The sequence below is a fragment of the Sebastes umbrosus genome, chromosome 19, assembly GCF_015220745.1.
Source record: "Sebastes umbrosus isolate fSebUmb1 chromosome 19, fSebUmb1.pri, whole genome shotgun sequence".
Lineage (NCBI taxonomy): Eukaryota > Metazoa > Chordata > Actinopteri > Perciformes > Sebastidae > Sebastes > Sebastes umbrosus.
This window is the reverse complement of record NC_051287.1, coordinates 3,284,716-3,308,366: the sequence shown is the minus strand read 5'-3', so window position 1 is coordinate 3,308,366 and position 23,651 is coordinate 3,284,716. Positions and strand designations below refer to the sequence as shown.

The following is a 23,651-nucleotide window of genomic DNA, read 5'->3' as shown; positions in this document are numbered from 1 at the left end:
CTTCCTGCTTCAGCCCCGGAGCCCCGGAGGCTGAAGCAGGAAAAGCCAACACTAGGATCAGCATTGATTCATGGAGAGACCTTCGTCTGGTCAGCTAACATTACTGCCAAGCAGCTGAAATATAGAGTGATATTGTGCTTTTAGCTGACGTGTGTCGCCTCACTGTTTTGAGCGATGCTCGTTCATGTCTATGTAGAGCGAGCACAAGCACGAGCCCAAGCAAAAGGACGCTGACTTTCGTTGACTTAACGGCTACAGGTGTCGCTGTTAACAAGCATTTCTGAAAGGTACAAATAGTCCCTTTAAACATGCTCAAAATTTCAAATAACTTTAACCTAAAGGCTAAAAACAGTGCTGCTTTATGATACCTAAAAAAATACTACAATACATTTTAGAATATAAAAATTTAAAATTACCTTTTTGTCGAGGGAACCCATGAGGGAACCAATGAGGGAACCATACTCACTTCCGGGTTGGCCACCAAAATACGTCACATGTCACCGGATGTTTTCTTTATAGGCGACGTGATGACGTCACCGGTTTAATGCTCCCCACAGAGCAGCAGCAGCAGAGAGAGGAGGATGGAGAGCCGAGCTAAATGAATGAGATGCGGGCTGATAGAGACCAAGACAGGCGGATGATGAGAGGATAAACCAAGCCGATGGATCACCAAGACCACAATCTAAATCCCGGTTTTAACGCTTGGCTAAATTACGTGAAGAATTACGCGAACAACAAGATATAAAATTAAATCTGCTGTTTTGTGAGTGAAGGCTGGTACTGTCGCTCCTACACATTGACGTTGGTGCAGCTGATCGCTCTTGGAAGATGATACAACCTGGACTATACACCAAATATTTTCTCCAAAAACACCAGACATGAAGCCCTCTGTTGAAGGAAAACATCCAGCATCGCAAAGCAGCGTTAAACGTCTGATTTGACAGTTAAAAACTACACAATACCAGACTCCATTGACGGAATTTGATTTTAATGGCACAGCGGACTAAAAGAAGGAGCCAGCGACTAAAAGTTGGATTTATGAACAGTAAATGTATTGATTATTTATTCGGCTGAGGTTAAATATCTTTACATGTTACCAGTTTGTCAGATTTCAGTGTTTTTGCACCACCAGCTGCAGCTAACGGATGGATAAAACTAGCTTATTTTAGCACTATTTTACAGCTTTAGCTACAGCTAGCTGCTAGGTAGCATCAGCTGCTGCTTCTCTGCTCATCATGCATGCACAGACACGTTTGCATGGATGAAATCACCAAACAAGAATGCACCTAAGGGCATAATAACAACAACAACAGCACCAGAACAGAGCCCATGTCTGGACTGAAGACACAACCAGCAGATCAGCTTTAGTTGGACAGAGACAGAGGATCAAGCTGTAGCCTCCAGCCTGCTCAACAACACACCACCGACTGAGAGGATCATTTACGACTCAACTAAAGCCTCCAAACATCCAGCAAAAATGGGGTATGTGAAGCTACAGATCTCACTCACACATGTCAGGGTGGTAATGCACTTTGTTGTTTGTGCATTTGAGCAGATTTCTGCAGACACTTGTAGCCCATAGCCACCCTAACTGTGGCTAACTGTGTAGAAGAAGTGCTCCTGTCATCTCCTGTCAAATACTAAAGACAATGCATGGATTGCCCCAAAGATACAACAAATAAACCACATACTCCTGATAGAAGTCCCTCATTATATACACTCACATTCTAGATTAGTGAAGCCAAAAGATTAGGCTGTAATGAAGCAAGCTACTGTAGAGGTTTTATTTAAATTAAAAAATAAATAAATAAATTACTCGATAAATAAATTATTAAATGTAGCAAAAATAATATAAAAATGTATTTTGATTTTAAAAAATACAAAGAAATGTATCTTCGTAGTAATTCCTTTATTTATTTACTATTGTTTAATTTTCCCTTTTATGTATGGATTTATTTTTTCTATTTTCTTCAATTGTATTTATTTATTTTTTGCGTTTATTTTTTATTTTTGCATTTATTGTAGCATTTTCTATTTATTTATTTTTCACTTATTATTTATTTGATTTTATATTTATTTATTCACGATTTTCCCTTTGCATTTCACGACTTATTTATTTACTATTCTGTTTATTTTTCCCTTTTATTTATTTATGGATTTATTTTTTAAATTATTTTTCAATTGTATTTATTTATTTATTGCGTTTATTTTTTATTTATTCATTTATTATTTATTTTCACTTATTATTTATTTATTTATTTTATTTTATATTTATTTATTCACGATTTTCCCTTTGCATTTCACAACTTATTTATTTCCCCAAACACACCACCGAGAGGATCATTTACGACTCAACTAAAGCCTCCAAACATCCAGCAAAAATGGGGTATATGAAGCTACAGATCTCACTCACACATGTCAGGTTTGTTGTTTGTACATTTCAGCAGATTTTCTGCAGAGCTGAAACACTTGTAGCTTATAGCCACCCTGTGTAGAAGTACTCCTGTCAAATACTAAAGAAAATGCATGAGCTGCCCCAGAGATACAGCAAATAAACCTCCTGATAGAAGTTCATCATTACTGTACATCCACTCACAGCCTCCATATACACTGACATTTTAGATTAGTGAAGCCAAAAGATTAAAGCTGTAATGAAGCAGGCTACTGTAGAGGACAGAAGCCGCCAAAATTAAAAAATAAATGAATAAATAAATAAATGACAAGATAAATTAATTATTAAATGTAGCAAAAATAATATTAAAAATAAATGTAGCCATTAATTAATTGATAAAATGTGATATAAATTGATATTTCTTTTTTTTTATTTTCGTAGTAAATCCTTTATTTATTTACTATTCTGTTTAATTTTCCCTTTTATTTATTTATGGATTTATTAATTTATTTATTTTTTCAATTGTATATATTTATTTTTGCATTTCTTTTTTATTTATTCATTTATTTATTTTCACTTATTATTTATTTTATTTTATATTTATTTATTCATTTATTCACGATTTTCCCTTTGCATTTCACAACTTATTTATTTCCCCAAACATACTACATAAATGAATAAAAGGGAAAATTAAACAAAGAGTAGTAATAAGAGTCCAATTTTTTAAATGTATAGCTAGCAATAGCATATAGTCATGCACCCTGACTCCATAATGACACACATTGAGTGGCAACCCCCTCATTTGCATGAGGCAGCAATGCATAAAGAAATATAAAAAGAAATGTGTAAAAAAAGAATACAGAAACAAATTAGTTTTGGGAAATAAATAAGTTGTCAAATGCAAAGGGGAAATTTTGCATAAATATAAATAAATAAAAAATAAGTGCAAAAATAAATAAATAATAAATGAAAGAAATAAATGAAATAAAAAATAAATTCCAAAACAAACAGAATTAAGCAGAATAGTAAATAAATAAGGGAATGAATACAAAGATAAATAAATAAAGAAGCAAATTAAAACAGAAATATCAATTTATGTCACATTTTGTCAATTCATTAATGGCTATATTTATTTTAATATTATTTTTACTACATTTAATGACATTTATTTATTTATTGAGTCATTTATTTTTTATTTTGGCAGGTTCCGTCCTCCATAGGCTGCTGGTGAAAGTATCACATCTCAGACAGTAGCTTATTTTGTTGATTGAAAGGATGTAAGACATTGCTGTTTTTCTGTCTGTTCCATAAGAGTATAATAATTTATTTTGTGCAGCCAAAGAGAAACCAAACCAACTTACATCCCCCACCACCACCACCACCAGACAATACTGATCTTGGCTGGTGTAATGCATGTAGCTGGACCTACAGATGTATGGTGATTCTCCTGATCAAGAGCGACCTAGTTCTTAAAGCAGATGATGTAGCATGTGATTGGTGTGTTGTCATATTGTGGTGGTGGGATGGGGGGTTGGGGTGCAAAGCACAGCCTCTGTAATTCTCAAGGCCAATGCCTATAATCCAGTCCAACGATCAATTCCTCAGACAGAAAGAGAGCATGTCCTATGCGTGCACTTACATACCCCCATAATTAGCAAGTCAGACCTCCAACAAGTACTGGAGCTTCTGTTCTTCTATAATAGATGACTGTAAACAAGCCGTCCGCCTCAAACTTGGCACTCCTGAATAAAACAGAGTCCAGGGAATATTTCTACTTAACCGGTGAGGCCAGTAGTTCAACTTGCCGCCAGCATGTTTTCACTGGAAATAGACACATATTTTGGAAGCAGAGGGATTCAGGTGTGAGCACATTATACGGGTGAATAGTGAGATAACACATCCATTTATAAAAGTCTTATTTTGACACCTGTTATGCCAAGACCATATAAGGCAATAGAAAATTATTTTTTTACTTTTGTTGGCTGACAGGACGAATATAGCTCTGGATAATTTACTAGAAACTTGTTTTCTTTAGTGTATAATCAGCTGAAACTAAGAATGTTTTCGTTAGCTTACAATGAGCCCTTCACAAACCAAACACTGCCTTTAGAGAGAGTCTGTCACGCATTTAAGTTACCTGAAGGCCACCGTAGTTCTCCGACACGCTTGTGAAATTGCGGTAACGTGAGCCGCAGAGTGCAAAACCGTGGTACAGCGACAAATGGTGACACAAACGTGCCATGGGAATTTGGAAATACAGCAGTATCTTAAAGGTCCCATATTACAAACAAGTCAGATTTTCATGTTTTTTTTTATTATAAAGCAGGCTTAAGTGCTATATAGATACTGTGAAAGTATCGAAACACTCAATCCACAGGGAAATACACACAGCCCGTATTCAGAAACTCTGCATTTGAAACAAGCTGTCAGGATATCTGTCCATTTGTGATGTCACAAATATACAATATTTGGACCCTTTACACAGATTTAAACGTAAACAATCTAAATGTGTCCCAGTTTATTCCTGGTTGCAGCTTATGTGAATGTCATCAGCTGACAGGAAGTACACATGGACCCAAGCTGTTGCCTAGCAACGCAAATTTGTTGCAATTTCGTCGCAATTCCGTCGAAACTCGCTAAAACGGAGCGTTTCAGACAGAGGGGTAAATACAGGTATATTCAGGCAGACAGCATGAGGAAAATTAAGTTTTTTTTTAACATTACAGCATGTTAACATGTTCTAGTATAAACACAAAATACAGGTATGATCCTGAAAATGAGCACGATATGGGACCTTTAAAGATGATATGTATCGATGATATTGGATCGCTGATTCGAAGCTTCGACCGTCGCCATGGTAATCAACCTCTAAATCAGTTTGGTTTTTTTTGTTTTTTTGTTTGTTTATCATATATAAGTATGTAATAATAATGTATAAATCGCAAAATAGCTCATGAAATAAGGAATAATCCCACAATATTATTCACATTCAACAATAATTATTAGTTATTCTCAGACGGATATCGCTGTTTGTTGTGTGTAGAGGTGTGTGTGTGTGTGTGTGTACAGTAGTGCGTCAGCGGCACTGAAACGAGGGAGATGGAGACAGAAGAACATGTCAATCTACGCCGTGAATCTTCGAATATCTTCGAATATTGCTCACCGAAGCTTCGAAGCCTAAAAATTGGTATTCAGGACAGATCGATCCAGATCGATGTATCGTTACACCCCTATATCTCTATGATTATGTAGCGTTGTGCCAACTTAGTTGGGTTTTGTTACTGTTTCTTCTTGTTCACTTTCTTTATTGGTTGTTATACATCTTCCACGGAGGTCAAAGAGAAGTTATTTAAAAAGGCAACGGATATATCGTAATTTGTTTGACTTATTACATCCAGCAAGGGTTCAGCTGTCACTGCACCTCTGTATCTTGAGAAATTGTAAAAAAAAAAAAAGCTTGAAAGTGGCAACCAAAACCTTCCTTACTCTCCACATGAACACACTATTTCTTCTTCTATGACTCTGAGCCGTGCGCCACCGGTGAAAGCCATATGTGTGTTTTGTTAAAGTGATGGAGGGGTTGAGCCTTGCCAAGCCCCCGCTGCCTCCCTCTGCAAGTGGATGAAACCCGACAGCGACGCTGCCATCTGATTGGGCGAGGGAGCATGTGGTGGGAAGCAGAGAGATGGAGAGAGAGAGAGAGAGATGGAGGATGTTTGCAGCTCATGACCAGCCCTGAGTCACATGGCCGTTGCCATGACGACGCAGCAGCTAAGTTAGTAATGCAGGGTTATTTTTTCCCTGCAAGCACAGACTGCGGCCGTCCGTGCTCTGACACCGTGTTTGATGAGTGAGGAATTTTTACTGTTTTATACCATGAGTTAATACGGCCTTTAATTCTTCTTTTAAGAGTGTGAAGAAGAGGTCTTTATAGGATGGCTTTGACTGACAGAGAAGTAAATTAATTATGAATCTATATATCTTTAGATTTTGGACTCTTGAGCAGACAAAAAAAATTAAAAAAAACCCAATTTGAATATGTCAGTTTTGTGACAAATTGTGACGGACATCTTTAGCTTTTATTATGACATTTAATAGACCAAACAATGAATCAATTAATCGAGAAAATAAACTAATTATTCAATAATGGCACAAGATTATTTTGTGTCTCTATGTGAGACACATCAAAGATAAAATTAATAATAATAATAATTATAATTTTTATTTATATAGCACCTTTCAAAACACACTTACAAGTACTTTACAATAAAAACTGAACACATTTAAAACCCGAGGATAATGAAATGTACTAAAAGCCAAATAACTAAACACATAAAAACCCAAAGAGTAAAACAACTAAAATATATATAATAAATATAAATAAAATCACAGAAAAGCAATTCTGAAGTGATTTAAAAGGTGTTAAATGTTTTCAAATTCCCACGTTAATGTTAAAATTAGCACTGAAACATCCTTGCTTTCTCAGTTTTATGTCATTATAAATTAAATATATTTGGGTTGTTTGCACAAAACAAGATATTATAAAGCAGAAAATAATCATCACATTAATTGGCAAAGGAAATAATGGTTAGTTGCAGCCTGAGGATTCAGAGACGGAGGGTCATAACCATCATAAATTGGGATAATTTGAGTAATCCTTTGAATCCATGTTGAGGATAAATGTGGCATCAACGAGGCTCGATGTCCTGAGTGACTGATTTGCAACAGACCAGATAAGGAACGTTTTGTACGTAGTTACAGATAATCTGAACACATTAACTTTCAGCCACAGACACGTCTTTGTTTCCCAGCATGCAAACACTGTGTGTGTCTTCTGTAAGTGGAGAACTGCTGATCTGATAACATCTGCGGTCAGATTCCTCTGTCAAAGCTCTTGTCATTGAGACTTGAATGCCTCCGTGCGTTTCATTGTGAGAAGGGATTATGGGCTAACAATCGCCACACACTCTCACACACACACACACCACGGGGGCACATTTTGATCTAGGCCACGCCGTCACACTAATGAATGAAATATAAAATGAGCCGCTATAAAACGTGGTCAGGACGCCCGCTGCAACCCCTTTTAAAAACAACGACACTTTGACACTGTGGTTGAGCAACAGTCAAATTAAAGCAGTGACATCATCTAGTGAAGCATCTGAATACCAGACAGTTTCTCTAAAGCAGTATGTGGAGAAAATTTCTGTAAAGAAGGATTCGAAAATCAAGAGAAAGTCTTTTAAAGGTTTAACAAACACTTGCAAGTGGGCAAACAACCATCAACATAAATGTTCAGGGCTGAGAGCCCTGAGTCTCTCCGTTTCGCGACATTTATACCCTTGCGTGCAGGCTCACATTCGTATATCTTACATTGTCTGTCTGACTGACACTTCTGTCCTTTTTAGGGTTACTTGTCCTCAAATAGGCGCTACAAGTTCGTTGACTAAGTATGCAACACCGAAACACAAATACGCCCTAAGGGCAATGAGTGTCACCTGTCATGACCTTAGGAATGTGCAGCATGTTTGTATTTTTCCAGCACACAGTATTTAGTGTTTACTAAAACCAGGAAACAACACAAAGTATTTACAAATTAGATTTCAAGTTCATTTTCAGTTGGCTGAATTCACTTTCTGCTCCCTCCCTTTCAAACTCGAACACAGTCGACCTATTGATCGTCTTTGTTCCTTGTAATTGGAAGAGAAAAAATCACAAAGATCACATGCAAAATTTAAGTTGTATTAAGCCACCAATCTAAGTCATTAGCTGATAAAACTGTCTTCTACAGACATGGGAAATATAATTCACTCGCCAAATCATCTGCTGGGCATCGAAACACCAACAGAAGTTTGAAAAACGAATCATAAAGTACCAAAATCAGATATTATGTAGATATTTACATCCTCTGGAGAAGCAGTTTGTTTCCTGAAAGACAGGCAGACATATTTAATTGATTTCCAATTAAAAATGCTGTTTACTGACGTCTTTAAATGTGACAAATATAAAACAAAATGCTCAATGATTTCAACTAAACTACATCGGCTGCTTCATCACCTATTGATAAGATAAGATAGAACTTAATTGATCCAGAGGGAAGTTGTTGTGCAGCGCTACGAAGTGAGGAAGAGTCCAAATTAAAAGAAGATATAAACAATAAAAAGCTTATCAATAAGGTGCAACAACCAAATGTACACAATGCCAGAAAAGTAAAAAGGTTACCGGTAAGTGTCATAAATATATAAATATACACAATGTCAAACATAAGATTGACATTGTGTTTAGATATTTTTGATAAGTTTTCAAGATGAAAACTCCAAAAGTTGTCATAAGTGACACGTGCAGAAGTTGTGAACCAGTTGCTGGATAATTAATTAATAATTTTTAGTCAATGCCGTTCGCTAAACCCCTCCCCTGATCAATGATTGCCCAATCACAGCTTAGACGCCGAATTCACACCAGAGCAGCAGCGAAGCGCGGCGAGCTGCCGTGCAACGTCTATGAAAAGCAGCGGTGGCCGTTCAATTCTGCAGCCAAACTAAAAGTTGGGAAAAGTGTAACCAGAGAGTATCAGCCAATCAGTAAAGATCCTGTGACTCCTGTGACGTGTTGACCTGTGTTACAAAGAATTTCTTCCCGCCTGAAACACATGAAAACGTCTCTTGGCTGCAGAAAATGAAATCATTGCGGCACTTCTCCGCTGCTTGGTGTGAATTCAGTGTTAACGGTGTTCACGGGGTAAAAGAGATACCTGTCATCTAAAGAGTTTGGAGAGCGTTTATTTATCTTTTACAAAACCAAAAAGAGCAAAGTATAAAGATCAAACATTGAGTTTATCTGCTGTAACAGAAGCGTGTCGGCTAACCAGCCTACAGCCTGCAGTAGTAACCTACTGTGCAGCATTAGGATCACATCATTAGTTAACTACCTTTAGTGGAGTTATATCTGTTAGCACATCCACTGGTGCTATCAGAGTTCAGGCTCCCGTAAGCAGCTCTGTCTCTCTTTATTGGATTTGGTTACGTTTTTATTCCAGTAACCTCGGCCAACCTGGTTATCCAAGATAAGGGACAGTAGGTTAGTCCTCAACCTTAAAGCCTTTGTAACCCATGTCACTGGGCCTTAGATGTGTACCACCCAGTGTCTACCGTAGTGCGCTAGAGCTGAGTCCGGTTACACCTTTCTTCTCTTGTAAAGTGAAAACATGCTGTTTATAAATCCAACAATCAGGGCTGTTAGAATGAAATAGAGTCTAATCTGACTCCTTATCATGCTTTACTACTACGACACCAGGACTAACTCGCTCTGAACTGCAATGCAAGAGCACTGCTGCTTCTTTATTTCCACAATGACAGTTGTCACTATAGCTGGCAAAATCAGCAGTTCACCAACTAGAAATGAGAAGCCTGATTTTATCTACGTCTGTGTGAAATCAGAAACCCATTGTTTCAAAAAAATGACTTTGAATTTCGATGGTAAATCTGCCCCTGTTATTGTAAATGTGCAGATACTGTGCAGTAACATGTCAGTTAAGGTCCCAAACTGTCCTGTGTTAAACCGTGCTGGTTCACCATGCAGTAATAGCTCATCCTGAACGTGTCCTGAACGTGTCCTGGAAGTGTCCTGAACGTGTCCTGAACATGTCCTGAACGTGTCCTAAACGTGTCCTGAACGTGTCCTGATAGATGATAGGGAAGAGATGCTGTAAGCAAATCATGTCAGAGGAAGTAAAATGTCTTCATGATGATCACATGGAAACCTCCACAGCAAAGACAAATAGAGTTAGTGAAACACACCCAACAGGAACTCTGATGCATTAAATCTAAAACTTTATTTCAAGAGCGTTGTTTGTGTCTGGTTGTCTAGAGTGACAGACGTTTGTGAAAGAGGAACTCAATTATCCAGCAGATTTTGTTTTGCATTCCGATAACCTGTTTCAGATAAGAGTATCAGCAACGGCAGCCAAAACATTTAAGACGTCACTCTCGGCATGACTTGTTTTTAGCCAGGCTAGCAGCTAGAGAACGGCAACATTAGATTCAATTTGAATTGTAATAACTTTTCATTGAGACCATCAGGTCATCACATCACAATGAAATGTTCAAATACCATCAGCCTCATCTGCACTCTCTCTTTTATATGAGAACATTGCAGCATAGTCTGTGTATATTCTTGTATTTAAGGTGGTAACACATGTAATTCTCTATTTTCATTGTAATATTAGACAGTTATTCCTAAACTTTTATATACGACATTTACATTTTTAGTCCTTCCTTTGAGCTGGAGGAGATCATCAGTCCCACGTTTTGATATTTTGAAGGTCATATTGGGACATTCACAGACAGAGTCTGGACATCTCCCGGCATAAATGTGCTCTTAGTTATTCGTGGATTTGTTGTGGAGCGTTGAGACCAGTCACAACCAGACCGTTCCAGCTTGTTCTGCTTTTAATCCAAGACCCTGGGAGCTTTTCATCCATAGCAACGTCTGGACGCCGTCCAGAGCCTGCTGATCTCTGTATGTTGGCACAGGTGCTTCCAGGTCACCTTTGGCTTCACTCCACTGTCTCTACGTCAGCGTTCAACCTGCTGGTCACTCACACATACGAGGCCTCACATATAACATGCTGCCGCTTCTTCTTCTCGCCAAATCATTCGAGCGTGTCACGTTTGAGCAGGTAAACACCAGCACTAGAAATATATATGGAAGCGTTCCAACTCTCTCCACAATATCGATCTGAAGCTCCCACATGATCTCAAATCAATCCACCAAATCTCCGTTTTGTCATGCAAGTTGCTCCGGAGCTGCAGCAGCGTTGAAAAGAGGCGTTCAGAGCCTTCGCTGCACCTTCGCCGCCGTCATTCAGGGTCTTTAGGGCCGTCCTGTTTTTGATTCAGACTTTCTGACGCTCACAAAATACACGAGTGTTTGATGCAGCAGAGTAAATATCACTTAGGTCGCCTAAATCTGAGCATTATGATTGTTTGTATGACATTATTTCTGTCATAAAATGTGGTTTTATTTTAAACATCAATCCTTTTTAATGACTTCATTACGTGCTTGCTGCAAAGCTTCATTAACTCCAAGTACTGGAGTGATCTACATTATGAAGCGCATTTTAATATTTGCAGATTTATTTGATTTTGAACCAGACTATCTTTATTTTATTTCTCCTACCAAGTCAGATACAAAGTGAATAGAGTTTGTTTACTGTCTGATATCCTCGTGTTCCACTTCACACGTTTCACCACATGTGAAGAGGGAAAGCCGTTTGTACATAACCTCACTAGTTCTCAGTGTGGAGGCCTTAATGGGTGTCGTCTAGCGCAGCAACACAGCAGGCTGGTGAATTATGGATGTGATGGGATCAGGGAAGCTGTTTCTCTCACCTTCCTCAGGATTCATCACGTTCCTCAACACTTCCACTTCCTTTCCTCTGGCAGGGCGGCGTTAGATCGTTCATGTGGAGCTTTATTCAGCCACGTTAGAGATGCTGCTCTAGGAATGACACTGTGGTTCCAACAACTATTGGATGGATTGTAATGAAACTGTGTACAGACATTACTGTTCCCGTCAGGATGAAGCCAGCCCAGAAGCACAGCAATCTGTTATGTACTATTTTTAGAATAACCCGGAAGTTAGGCCGTGTCGTCGCTGCCAAGACGGCGACGGCCGGAGCCGCCCACTTTGAGCTTCACAACAGCTCTTCAGAAGCCTCTGGGTGACGTCATGGAGACTAATCCATATTTTATACATGGTGGTTCGGACATCCCCTCAGGATGAATTCTAGTTTAGCGCCATCATCAGGTCAACATTTGTAATGTGTCCAATAGCAAATGTTAAACTACGGCTACGTTCCAAATTGCATACTTCTTTTTTACTTTTAGTACATACTGCAGCTGCCCTCACAAAGCACGTACTGTTGCTTGCAGTATGCATACAATTGGGACAGACTACTTCATCATAACATTGTGTCTTGAACTTTGACCCTCTTGCTCGTACAGCCGCTGTGCAGAGGATTGTGGGTCAGAATAGCCAGAAAAGCATGCTGGCTTGAATACTGCAAAATCATTTTTCTGGCGTACTAAATAGTGAGGAGGTACGGGTAGTGGAACGCACAGTAAGATGGCAAACATGGTCAACTTTATACCTGCTAAATATCAGCATCTATCAGCTCAAGGCGCTGCTGTATAGCCTCACAGAGCTGGCTGTATAGCCTCACAGAGCTGGCTGTATAGCCTCACAGAGCTGGCTGTATAGCCTCACAGAGCTGGCTGTAGAGGCTACTGGTACGAATCTACGTCTACTTGAACACAATGGTTGTCTGGATTGTCGATGTGGCGTTAGTGGCGACTAAAGTGTTTGTTGTTTTTTTCTATTTTGGTGCAACCAAAGCTGTTTTTTTTTCCTCCTCAGTGGCCAATATTCAGTTACACATCGCAAAATGTAATGCTCAGAGTTGAGGTCTTTTTAAGCAGATCCTGACTCTCCCATCTCCATCTTCTTCTTCCCTCCTCTGTTTCCTCCTCCTCCTCTCTGCACAGCGAGCAGCCCATCTTCAGTACGCGGGCCCACGTCTTCCAGATCGACCCGAGCACCAAGAAGAACTGGGTTCCCACCAGCAAACACGCCGTCACGGTCTCCTACTTCTTCGACAACACCAGGAATGTATATCGGATCATCAGCCTGGATGGAACGAAGGTGTGTTTGGTGTATTTATGTGTGTGTGTTGTGTGAGAGCTCTCAGTCCAGCTCAACATGTCCGTCGCCATCACTACATTTGATTTTGTCAACACATCCCACCTCCGCTCCGCTGGTCTGACTGGTTCGCCTCGGCCTGGCCTCTCTCTCTCTCTCTCTCTCTCTCTCTCTCTCTGTGTGCTGAGGCAGTGAAGGAGGCGGTCGGGTCTGTCATATCTATGTGGCAGTGATTATTTGAGTCTGGAGAGAGGTGCAGGGGTGGAGTTAGCATAGTTATGTAACAGCCTCTCTGGGTGACTACTGCTGTTGTTGAACCAGCAAGTTTTTTTTTGCTGTGTTCTGCTGGAAATAGCTGAGATCGGGTGGGTTGGAGCTGGAGCTGGAGCTGGAGCTGGAGCGCGAGCACGTTATTATCCAGACAAACAATAAGTCTTCTCAGCAGAGAAACAGAAAACACACAGAGACAGATGCCACAAAATGAAAACTATTTCTGCTTGTGTTTCTTTCCAAATTCCAGAAGGGAGAAAACTTTTTTTCGAAATGTGTTTTGAGTTTTTGAAATGAAAATGCCAGATGAGTTAAGCCCAAACAATATCTGCAAAGTCATTCAGTCATTGGTTGCACACGTCTATCAGTTGTGTTCAGTTCAACCAAAGAAGAAGAATGAATGTTGTTTTTGTTTTACCACAATATATAAGAGAGAGAGAAGTCTAAATAATAATAATAATAATACTTTATGTAGCATAAATATGTTATTATTTGTGGAGGTTTACCTCTGGGTTTGGCTTCCAGAGTTTATTGCTGTACAATATTACATTAACAAGCTGACTTCCAGTCATAAAGGTCACTTTTTTGATCTATACAACTGCAGCTGCATCTGTTTTTTCCCTATTTTGGTCTTTGCAAATCTCTCTTTTCACTGCTGACTCTTTACAGTCTCTGGAGACACTTTCTGTCGACCAGCTGAGAGTCTAAACAACAACCAGTCGCCAAAATAACTAAGAATTTGTGAGGACATTTTGTGCAAAATCGCAATTTCCTGTAAGCTTTTGAAGACATACTGTGTCAACCTATAAAAAATAGTGGCAGTGTTTTATGCCACACCCATCAGACATTTTCACCGGGTTTAAGAGTCGCTCTTTAAAAAAGATGTTTGACAAAACAATCTCAACTCAACATCCTCTTACTAGCTTGTTCTGGAGCTTTCGACCGTGTTTTCAGCTGCTGTTTCCTCAACAGTGCTCAAACATGTACAGTTTCAGGGTGTACCTGCTGATGAGAACTGTGAGATTCAGACAAAAGCTTCAGAAGAGCGAGTGAGTGGAGTTGAGATCTCTTCTGTCAAGAACAAACTGTGAATATTAAAGGCAATGTCATTGGTTGCACATTTCTATCAGTTGTGTTCAGTTCAACCAAAGACCAAAGTTTTTGTTTTACGACGGGTTTTTTTTTTTTCCAAAGGAGTAAAAGTATTCAGTAATTCTCAAGACAAAAAGAGAGAGGGAAGTCTAAATAATAATAATAATATTACTTTTTTGTAGCATAAATATGTTTTTCGTCTGCTTTACCCCGCTGTTAATTGTCTCGTAACATCGCAAACACTTTTTGTCGACCTGCTGAGAGTGTAAACAACAACTCCTCTACGGAGTCGCTAAAATAACTTCTGAATTTGTGAGGAAATTTTGTGCAAAATTATAATTTCCTGTAAGCTTTTTATGAAATACTGTCATGCTACTGAACTGTAAAGAAAAAAATATATTAAAGAGTAACTTAAGATCAGGACAACAGACATGTAAAAAAGATCTGACAACAATCTCAACTCATCGTCCCCCTACTAGCTCGTTCTGGAGCTTTTGACCGTGTTTTCAGCTGCTGTTTCCTCAGCAGTGATCCGTCAAGCTCAACTTTTAAGTCAACATGAAGGAGAAGCTCGAACATCTACAGTTTCAGGGCAAATCTGCTGATGAGAACAGTCAAAAGCGAGTAACTTGAGTTGAGATCTCTTTTGTCAAGAACAAACTGTGAATATTAAAAGCATCTTAACGGTAAATGTTTCTCATATCCATCTGTGCTCGCCTCTCTTCCAGCAAATCCTCCCACACTGATCAATAACATGACAGTCAGTTGGACTCATTCAATACAAACCCACGTCTGACCACAACACACAGATATCAAGACATCCAGCTGCTCTCGTCAAACCCTCCATTCCAGATGTTTCCTGAATCAATGAGGCTTTGAATGTGTTTGTTCCTCCGCAGGCCATCATCAACAGCACCATCACCCCCAACATGACCTTCACCAAGACGTCGCAGAAGTTTGGTCAGTGGGCCGACAGCCGGGCGAACACCGTCTACGGCCTCGGCTTCTCGTCGGAGAGCAACCTGGCCAAGGTGAGACCGCTCGGACCCACAGAAGAGTCTTTTCTCTTTAAAAACAACCTGATGAGCTGTATTATAAATCACTCCTGTTGTTTCTAGTTTGCAGAGAAGTTTGCTGAGTTCAAGGAGGCGGCGCGGTTAGCGAAGGAGAAGTCTCAGGAGAAGATGGAGCTCACCAGCACTCCCTCTCAGGTAACAGACACCAGCACATCCACCACTGCTTCCTTTTGATTACTCTGAAGAAGTGAACTACAAGGTTCAGCTTTAATATCATTATACAATACAGGATCACACACTGAAACGCAGCTGTAGCCCCCTCCACGTTGCACACACAGAAAACATACAAACAGATATTTAAATTAGAATATAAACAATAAAACAGAAGAACGTGCATAAAAGTAGCACTAAAGGAAGAATTATAAAGAAAAACTATTATATTTACAAGACCTATATATACCTAGATAACTTCTGTTATGATTTGACGCTATATAAAATGTAATTTAATTTAAAGGGACTATTTGTAACTTTCAGAAATGCTTGTTAACAGCGACACCTGTGGCCGTTAAGTCAACGAAAGTCAGCGTCGGGCTCACGCTTGCTCGCTCTAAATAAACATGAACGAGCATCGCTCAAAACAGTGAGGCGACACAAGTCAGCTAAAACCACGATATCACTCTATATTTCAGCTGCTTGGCAGTAATGTTAGCTGACCAGACGGAGGTCTCTCCATGAACATGATTTAGATCTGATCCTAGTGTTGGCTTTTCCTGCCTCAGTGCAGGCTGAGGTAGTGGAGCTCTGCAGCGTGTCTCCCTGCTCTCTCCGCCCACAGCCGGAGAGAGCAGGAAGACACCGGCACCCGGTCGGTAACGAGACAATAACGTGTCTCTCTGCAGAGCTCTGTCACTTTACAAGACACGGGAAACCTCTGTTGGTCTGGAGGAGCTGCAGCAGTTATTTCTGCCCAAACGTCCACTGTACATTCACTAGATATTCTCAGAGCTAAACTAACTCTTCTGCAGTGTGGAGTGAGCGCGCGTTCACGTCTAGAGGTGGAGCGAGCTGAGCGAGAACGCGCGCTGTCTGAGTGAAGGCAAGCAGGCAGAGGAGGAGAGTACAGCGGCCACACGCGAACGCGCATATGCCCCTATCCGTTACATTTATACGCTTAGAAAGTTACAAACAGTCCCTTTAAAAAGTTTCGTTAGCATGTATGAGTTTACATCTGTTTTGGTTGCTGTGCGAGTTGAAAGCATCGAAGCGTCGTTATTCTGGATGTCACATTAGTAATGTTAACATGTGTGAACTTCCTGCTGTTTGCCATCAAAATATACCAGATACTACATATACAGATGTAGAGCCAGATGTCTCATAAAGCAGCATAAAGCCCAGCAGATGTTCCTGTGCAAAACTATCCACCACTTTATTCAAATCCAGGGATCTGACCAGAATGCTGGATGCCAACAGCGGTTTCCTTCTTCTCTCAGTCGTTCTGGTTTAATATGTTTCACAGTGGAGTACGTTTTCTATTCAGAATCAGTGTTAGTTCATTGATTGTAGCTTTGGTAACGAGCCCCAGTGAAAAGAGTTAGAAGTTGATGTAATGGTGTACTGAGATGTTTCATGTTTCACACAGCATCATGTTCACATTCCAGCCACTAAGCTAACGCCTCCTCTGCTCTCCCTGATGAATCCTCCTCAGGGCGGTGCTGTAAAGAGGAATGTGTTGTCAGGAAACAAACCCGGTAAAAAGAAGGTAAAAAGAAACGGACTGAATCATTTTCACGACTCCGATGGCCCTTTTTTCCCAGTTTTTCCCCCCAGTTAGTGATGCAAACTCCCCTCAGGTTTCTCCTCTGCAGCAAAACAAATGTTCTTTTCTAAACAGTGTGAGCATAATGGTGGATTTCAGCCAAAGTCTGATCACTTATTGTCATCTTTAACAACCTCGTCTATCACCCTGATGTCAGACTAACAACCAGAGGAACCCCCGTCTCTGTGAAGTTATCCCACATAACCCTCCGCCTCTCCTCTCATGCTCTCAAAAAGTCACAGTCAGCTGTAATGAGGGATGTTTGAGCAGCTGACAATCACAAATAACTACGATTATACGTAGATTAATGAAAAAGGAGACACAGGGTCTTCAGAAAACAATCTGAAAAAGAGTCTGAAATGTGTAAAAGATGCACTGTAACGTTAAACCAGCAGCTTTTAGCATCGCGAACTACATGTCAGCTAGAAGTACTGAATGTTTTTGAGAGCACGAAATCATTATTGATTGTTCATTTGTTGTGTCTCATAATCCAAATTCAAAATGTGGATTCAGCCTTTTGGGAAATACACATGTTCGCCTTCTTGCCGTCTTCTTGCTAACTTTTTTCCCCCTGAATGTTGAACTGTTGCTTCGACTAAAACTCTTTTCAAATGATATATTATTTTTCTGTTTCCCCGATGTGTGGAAGCAGGAGTCGGCCCCGGGCGATCTGCTGTCACCTATGACCTCAGAGAGCATCAACGGAACAGACGACGAGAGAGTCACGCCAGACACGCCACTCACGCCTCAGCACAACGAACCCAGAGCAGAGCCTTCCCAGAATGCACTGGTCTACTCACACAGGTAAACCAAAGAACGTACTGTGTATTGATAAGAAGTGAAAGTCAATTGTTCCATTGCAACGTCAGCGTCGAGCAGCAGAGCTACGCTTCCGCCATTTTGGACTGAAAGCGACTACCAGACGCCAGTAAAACGTCGGCCTACAAAGAGACGTACAAAATGTTTTCTATTCTGTTGTCATAACTTTAATGTCTCTACTGAAACTATTTAATTACTTATTTATTTATTAAACTAAAAAGAGGAGCATAAATGAAAGTTAGAAAAATCCAGCACACAGATTTTGAGATCAATCTCAAACTCTTTCATGTCAAGGACCTTCAAAATCGATGTCCAATAGACCACAGACCATGGATGTAGAAGAAGTTGTGTCCTGTGCTTTTGATCCTGTGTGTTAGTAAATATCCTACAACTCCATTAAACTCTGTTGATGTCGTGCTACTAGCACTACTAGCTACTGTCCGATAGCCGGTTGTTTGGGAACAGAGACGTTAATACATCCACCACGGTACAGGCTTACAGCATACAGCTCATGGGTGTATTATAAGATAATAAAAGTGATGAATTACAGCCAATAATATCCATTATTACAGCCGCATACAGCTAGCAGGAAGCTGGCACAACCGGATATGTCATTTGAGCATGCAGGGCGGTGCGGTCCTGTGGGTCTGATGACCGTTCAGGAAAATAACTCTGGATTCAGCTGTTACATAATGATTTAAATTTAAGCTTTCACACTGAGAAGTTGATTTACACACGTTTCTTTTTACATCCATGGCCACAGACTATTTTTTATTTAACAATGGGGGGACTTTTGTCCCCCCATTGTTAAATAACGTCCTCCTGATCCTGAATCCCGTTCAGGAGAGTACATTAGGTATGTGAGGGTTTCTTGTCCGTTAGTGACTCTCTGGAGTGCTGATTCAAAATGAAGTCGGTACAGTGCAGCTCAGAGCGCCGCAGCTCATGTCGATTCATTCATTCATTATTAATGTTTCTCCCCCGGGCCTCTGGACAGCATTAAAGCATTACATTAAAACACTACGCATGCTTCCTATTAATTATAAACCACTGAATGAGTGGAGATAGTTTTGTCCGCGGTGCTTTAGGGGATATTGATGCAGCAGAATTTCTTTTTTTTTTAAAACCACGTAGAGATGAAAGTTTTCTAAAAATGCTTTTCACATTGTTCTAGTAGGCTAACAGTCTCCCCCTCACCTCCCAGTTCATCCAACATCAACAAGCACTGGGAGGCGGAGCTGGCGGCTCTAAAGGGGAACAACGCCAAGCTGACGGCGGCGCTGCTGGAGTCCACGGCCAATGTCAAACAGTGGAAACAGCAGCTGGCGGCCTATCAGGAGGAAGCCGAGAGGCTACACAAACGGGTACATAAATAAATAACATGATCTGATTTATTAAAAAGTACATTTTGACCACGTTGTGATGAAGATGTTTCTGTTGTGTTCCAGGTGACGGAGCTGGAGTGTGTGAGCGGCCAAACAACAGTCATCAAATCCCAAAAGACAGAACTCAACCAAACGATAGAGGAGCTGGAGTACGCTCTGAAGGCCAAGGAGGAGGTACGAGGAGGCTGTTACAGTACAGGACGCACCACGTGTTTTTATACTTACACATCTTATTACATCTTTAATGTTTACTCTCTTTTAATAACTTCCAGGAGTTGGAGAGACTTAAAGAAGAGGTGGAGAGTGCCAACGAGTTTCAGTCTCTAAAAGACTCCCTCACACAGAAACTACAGGTGAGTAAAGCAGGTCAGCATGTTGCTGCTAATGCTACATTCACATCGTATTCTACAGACCGTAAATATGAGCAGCTGAAACTCAAGACTCCATATGGTGAAGTTCTAACACCTAAAATATCTCCCAGTCCAGAAGTCTCTACAAATTTGTGCCAAATTGGCTGCAAAGCCACCATCTCCTGTAGTTCAGCATAAATAAAATCCAATCATAAAATGTCTACAGTCAATACAGTTATTTAATAAGTCGTGTACATGATATGCTTGGTGTTCAAGTCGTGGGAACAGCGCTGCTAAGCAACGGCAATATTAGCGTTACTGTCGGCGTAACATAATGCAGGAAATGTGAAGGCACAATGACAGAGGAAAAAGATGAGGGAATATCAACATTTTCCTCAGATATATTATAAGATTACAAAGACAAACACAAAATATAAAATTACAATATATTAACTTATTATGCACCAAAAAAATGTGTCAACAAACACGTCGCAACTCTTAAACTGGGAGCTTTCAGAAGACTTTCAGAAGACTATTTGACTCTAAATGGGACCATAATTTACTAAATGAACATCATGCTGTGTTGAAGAAGACTTGAAACTGGCGATTGAGACCATAAACTCATGTTTACAATGTTTACTGAGGTAATGAATCAAGTGAGAAGTAGGCTCATTTTCTCATAGACTTCTATACAATCAGACTTCTTTTTGCAACCAGAGGAGTCGCCCCTTGCTGGCTGTTAGAGAGAATACAGGTTTAAGGCTCTTCAGCTTCACTTTTCAGACACGGAGTTGCCCACTTGTCCATAATTTATACAGTATATGTTGCAAACATATGAGAACAACTGTTTAAAACTAGTTTGATGCACCAAATATCAAACATGTTGTTTGTTTTCAGGACACGGAGTCAAGGAACCAGACGCTGGAGGCCCATCTGAGCGGTCTGGAGCAGCGTCTGGAGAGCAACCAGCAGGAGCGGGAAGCCTTCCGCACGAGCCTCCGCTCGCTGCTGGAGCTGCTTGACGGGAAGATCTTCGAGCTGACGGAGCTGCGGGACACGCTGGGGAGGCTCATCGAGAGCAGCTAGAGAGCGACGGATACACACCGTCACCACCAACACCACCGCCGCCACCACCACCAGCGCCCGGAGAAGAAACCATCTGCATGTTGGCACTCACGTCGTCACTGACACTTGAATTTTTTTTTTTTCACATTTCTACGTGTAAAAGTTTACACACGACTTTATGCATTAATGGTACACAACTTTTTTTTGCTACGGTACACGTTTACAAACGAGCCAAGTGAAAGAGGCTTTGCTTGGACCATGCCTTCCCTCCGCTCCACTCTGGAATATTCTCTTAACTACATGAACAACTCTGATTTCTTTTTTTTATTTGTTTCTTGAATATCATGCAGTTTTTGCGTGGATTTTTGTTCCTTCAATCATACAGACTTTAATTAATTAATTAATTAAAGACAAGTTGCGCTTTCTCTTTTGGTGCATTCTGCAGCCGCCTGGAGCCGGTGATTATTCGTGTTTTTGCTCCATCTTCTTGTTTTCATCGTCAGCCAAATGAACACTTGGGAGTCAGACGAGAAGGACTTTTCCTACTCTGATTAGTTTTTGTTATTTGAACTCTGGAGGGCGCTTGGAATGTCACGAGGAGACAAATGTTCCTCCTGTGATTGAAATCTACGAGGGACTGCCAAAAAAAGAAACAAGCGTCCGGTGAACTTTGTCTTATATTCTTCTACAATATATGAGCAATACAAAAAAGGGAGCATCAGAGGGTAAATAAACACTTTCCACTCTCACGTTCAGGTACTTTTACTCCTCTCTCGGATACGTTTAGACCACAAGCGAGATTTTATTCACTTTCTTTCTATACACTTTTTTTAAAAGAATATAAACAAATTCATAGTGCACTTGTAAAAATGGAGTTCGTGTGTGTATGAGTGAATCTTTGTTTCTCCTCTTGTTTCTGTTGCGACTTGGAAGTGCAATGAATCCTCTTTTTGTTCTTGTTAATTTATTGTTCCTGAAGATGAAAGTTGTACAAAAGCAAAAGATCTTTTATTTACATCTCGTTTTCACTTACTCTTCTTTTTTTATTGTCTGGTACGTGGGGTCGTCGAGGTAGCTTTGTTCTTTTTGGAAAAAAACTGGCAATATTTTTGAACTATTTATGAAAATGAGAATATAAAGAAGGCGATCGCAGGTTGGATTTGCAGAGAATCTTTTTTCTTTTGCCAAATAACGTTTTCCTGTACAGATTTGAATTGTTGCCTTTGGTAACTAAACTAGCGGTACTTTATTTTTTTGTGGGATTTACTATTGCCAAAAATTCAGCGAGGCTAAGAGGAATAGTATATACACCTGAAGAACACTATTTAAGGGCTTGTTGTTGGTTCGGGTACATTTGGGAGACTTGAATGACTTTAGCGGTGACTTTTTGTGTGTGATCACATTGACGAATATTACAGCTTGAAAGGGAAAAAAAAACATTTGAATAATACTTTTAAATGTTGATTATACCACATGCTTAAAAACACAAATTGTAATTTTGAGTTTATAGTAAAAGAAAACCAAATGCAACTCATGCTGTCGTGTCGTTCTTTCACAATCTGGTTTCATCACTTTCATCATGTTACACTTCGGCTTCCAAGTATTCATAATAATAATAATATTAACTAATATCCCCTTTTTAAATTGTGTGTGGTTTTCTGATCTCTTGTGCTACATGTTGGGTCTCTGTAAATTATAGAGTATACGCTCTAGACCTGCTCTATATGAAAAGTGTCTTGAGATAACTTCTGTTATGATTTGACGTTATATACATACATTGAATTGAAAACTGAAATTGAATTACTTTCATTGTAGTTCTGATACTCTTTTTTTTATTCTTAAAAAACACGAAGGAGTATTCAAAGACAACATATTGGTGCTTCATTTTATTTTGAAAGGAAAATATATATATAATTAGGATATAGAAAGCAGAGAGGAATGTCATGATAGGAACAAAAAAAAAAGCAACAAAAAAAAACCTTATAAAGTACATTTACATTTGTATGCTTTTTTAAAAATCATTTAAAATATGAAGTTTTCAATAAATACTTCAATACATTTAGGCATGCGGATATAATTTTACATTTCATTACAGTATTTAATTCATAAAAATGACTTTTTCTTCTTATTTATTGCACTTACGTTGTGATGGGTTTGTCCTAAAACCAGTCACATGCATAAGGTCATAAAAGGTTAAAAGGTCAAACTAGTGTCATGTTCAAGGTCGGAGAAAAATCTACACGTTTAACAAAAAAAAGGTTCTTTTTAGAAAAGCACGATGGTTTCATTAGCTCAAATGAAAATAAAGGGACAGAGCAGAGTGAGGGAGTTACTGTCACTGAGCAAACATCTGCTGCCAACGTTCATCTAAAACATGTTTCATATCATTAAAGATCTCTGTGGATGAAAGAGAAGCACAGTTTGAGCCACGATGTCGTCGTACTGCATGCAAGATGTTCAAGAGTCACGATGATTTTTAACACGTAGCAACAGTTTCTCTGTTTGAATGGCAGCAGCTGTGACTCCAGATGTTTACAGGAATAGTTTGACATTCTGGGAAATACGCTTGCTTTTTTTTGCAGAGAGTTAGACGAGAAGATCGATACCACTCATGTCTGTGCGGTAAATGTGAAGCTACAGCTAGCAGACGCTTAGCTTAGCTTAGCTTAGCATTAAGACAGGAAACAGCTAGCGTGGCTCTGTCTAGCATCTCTAAAGCTCACTTAATAACACGTTATATCTTGTTGC

General features: G+C 39.7%; 1 protein-coding gene and 1 long non-coding RNA gene across 5 annotated transcripts; one reads left to right on the top strand and one right to left on the bottom strand.

Moving 5' to 3' along the window:
- Positions 1–543: 543 nt before the first annotated feature.
- On the top strand, positions 544–22,433 carry LOC119477927 (homer protein homolog 1). Of its 4 annotated transcripts, none has more exons than XM_037752177.1 (10): positions 544–1,482; positions 12,937–13,093; positions 15,352–15,483; positions 15,571–15,663; positions 17,174–17,227; positions 17,937–18,088; positions 19,278–19,467; positions 19,552–19,662; positions 19,761–19,841; positions 20,736–22,433. In XM_037752177.1, the coding sequence occupies exons 1-10, from the start codon at positions 1,478–1,480 to the stop codon at positions 20,922–20,924; spliced, it is 1,164 nt and encodes a 387-aa protein (XP_037608105.1). In that variant the 5' UTR covers positions 544–1,477; the 3' UTR covers positions 20,925–22,433. The 4 variants fall into 4 exon arrangements, with proteins under 4 accessions (XP_037608105.1, XP_037608106.1, XP_037608103.1 ...); XM_037752178.1 differs by lacking the exon at positions 544–1,482 and adding an exon at positions 2,316–2,386; XM_037752175.1 differs by lacking the exons at positions 544–1,482; positions 17,174–17,227 and adding an exon at positions 6,052–6,167.
- On the bottom strand, positions 2,547–17,983 carry LOC119477928. Its single transcript, XR_005204348.1, has 3 exons — positions 17,846–17,983; positions 15,938–15,939; positions 2,547–2,557 (listed from the first exon to the last, which is right to left on the bottom strand). It is a non-coding gene; the product is annotated as an uncharacterized LOC119477928 (long non-coding RNA).
- Positions 22,434–23,651: the final 1,218 nt, after the last annotated feature.

Bases quoted from the DNA above. Each gene is read 5' to 3' on its own strand.
- LOC119477927 (XM_037752175.1), top strand. From the start codon at position 6,058: ATGTGGTGGGAAGCAGAGAGATGGAGAGAGAGAGAGAGAGATGGAGGA. The intron at 19,468-19,551 runs GTACATAAATAA...GTTGTGTTCCAG, and splicing joins CCGAGAGGCTACACAAACGG to GTGACGGAGCTGGAGTGTGT. The intron at 19,842-20,735 runs GTGAGTAAAGCA...GTTTGTTTTCAG, and splicing joins CCCTCACACAGAAACTACAG to GACACGGAGTCAAGGAACCA.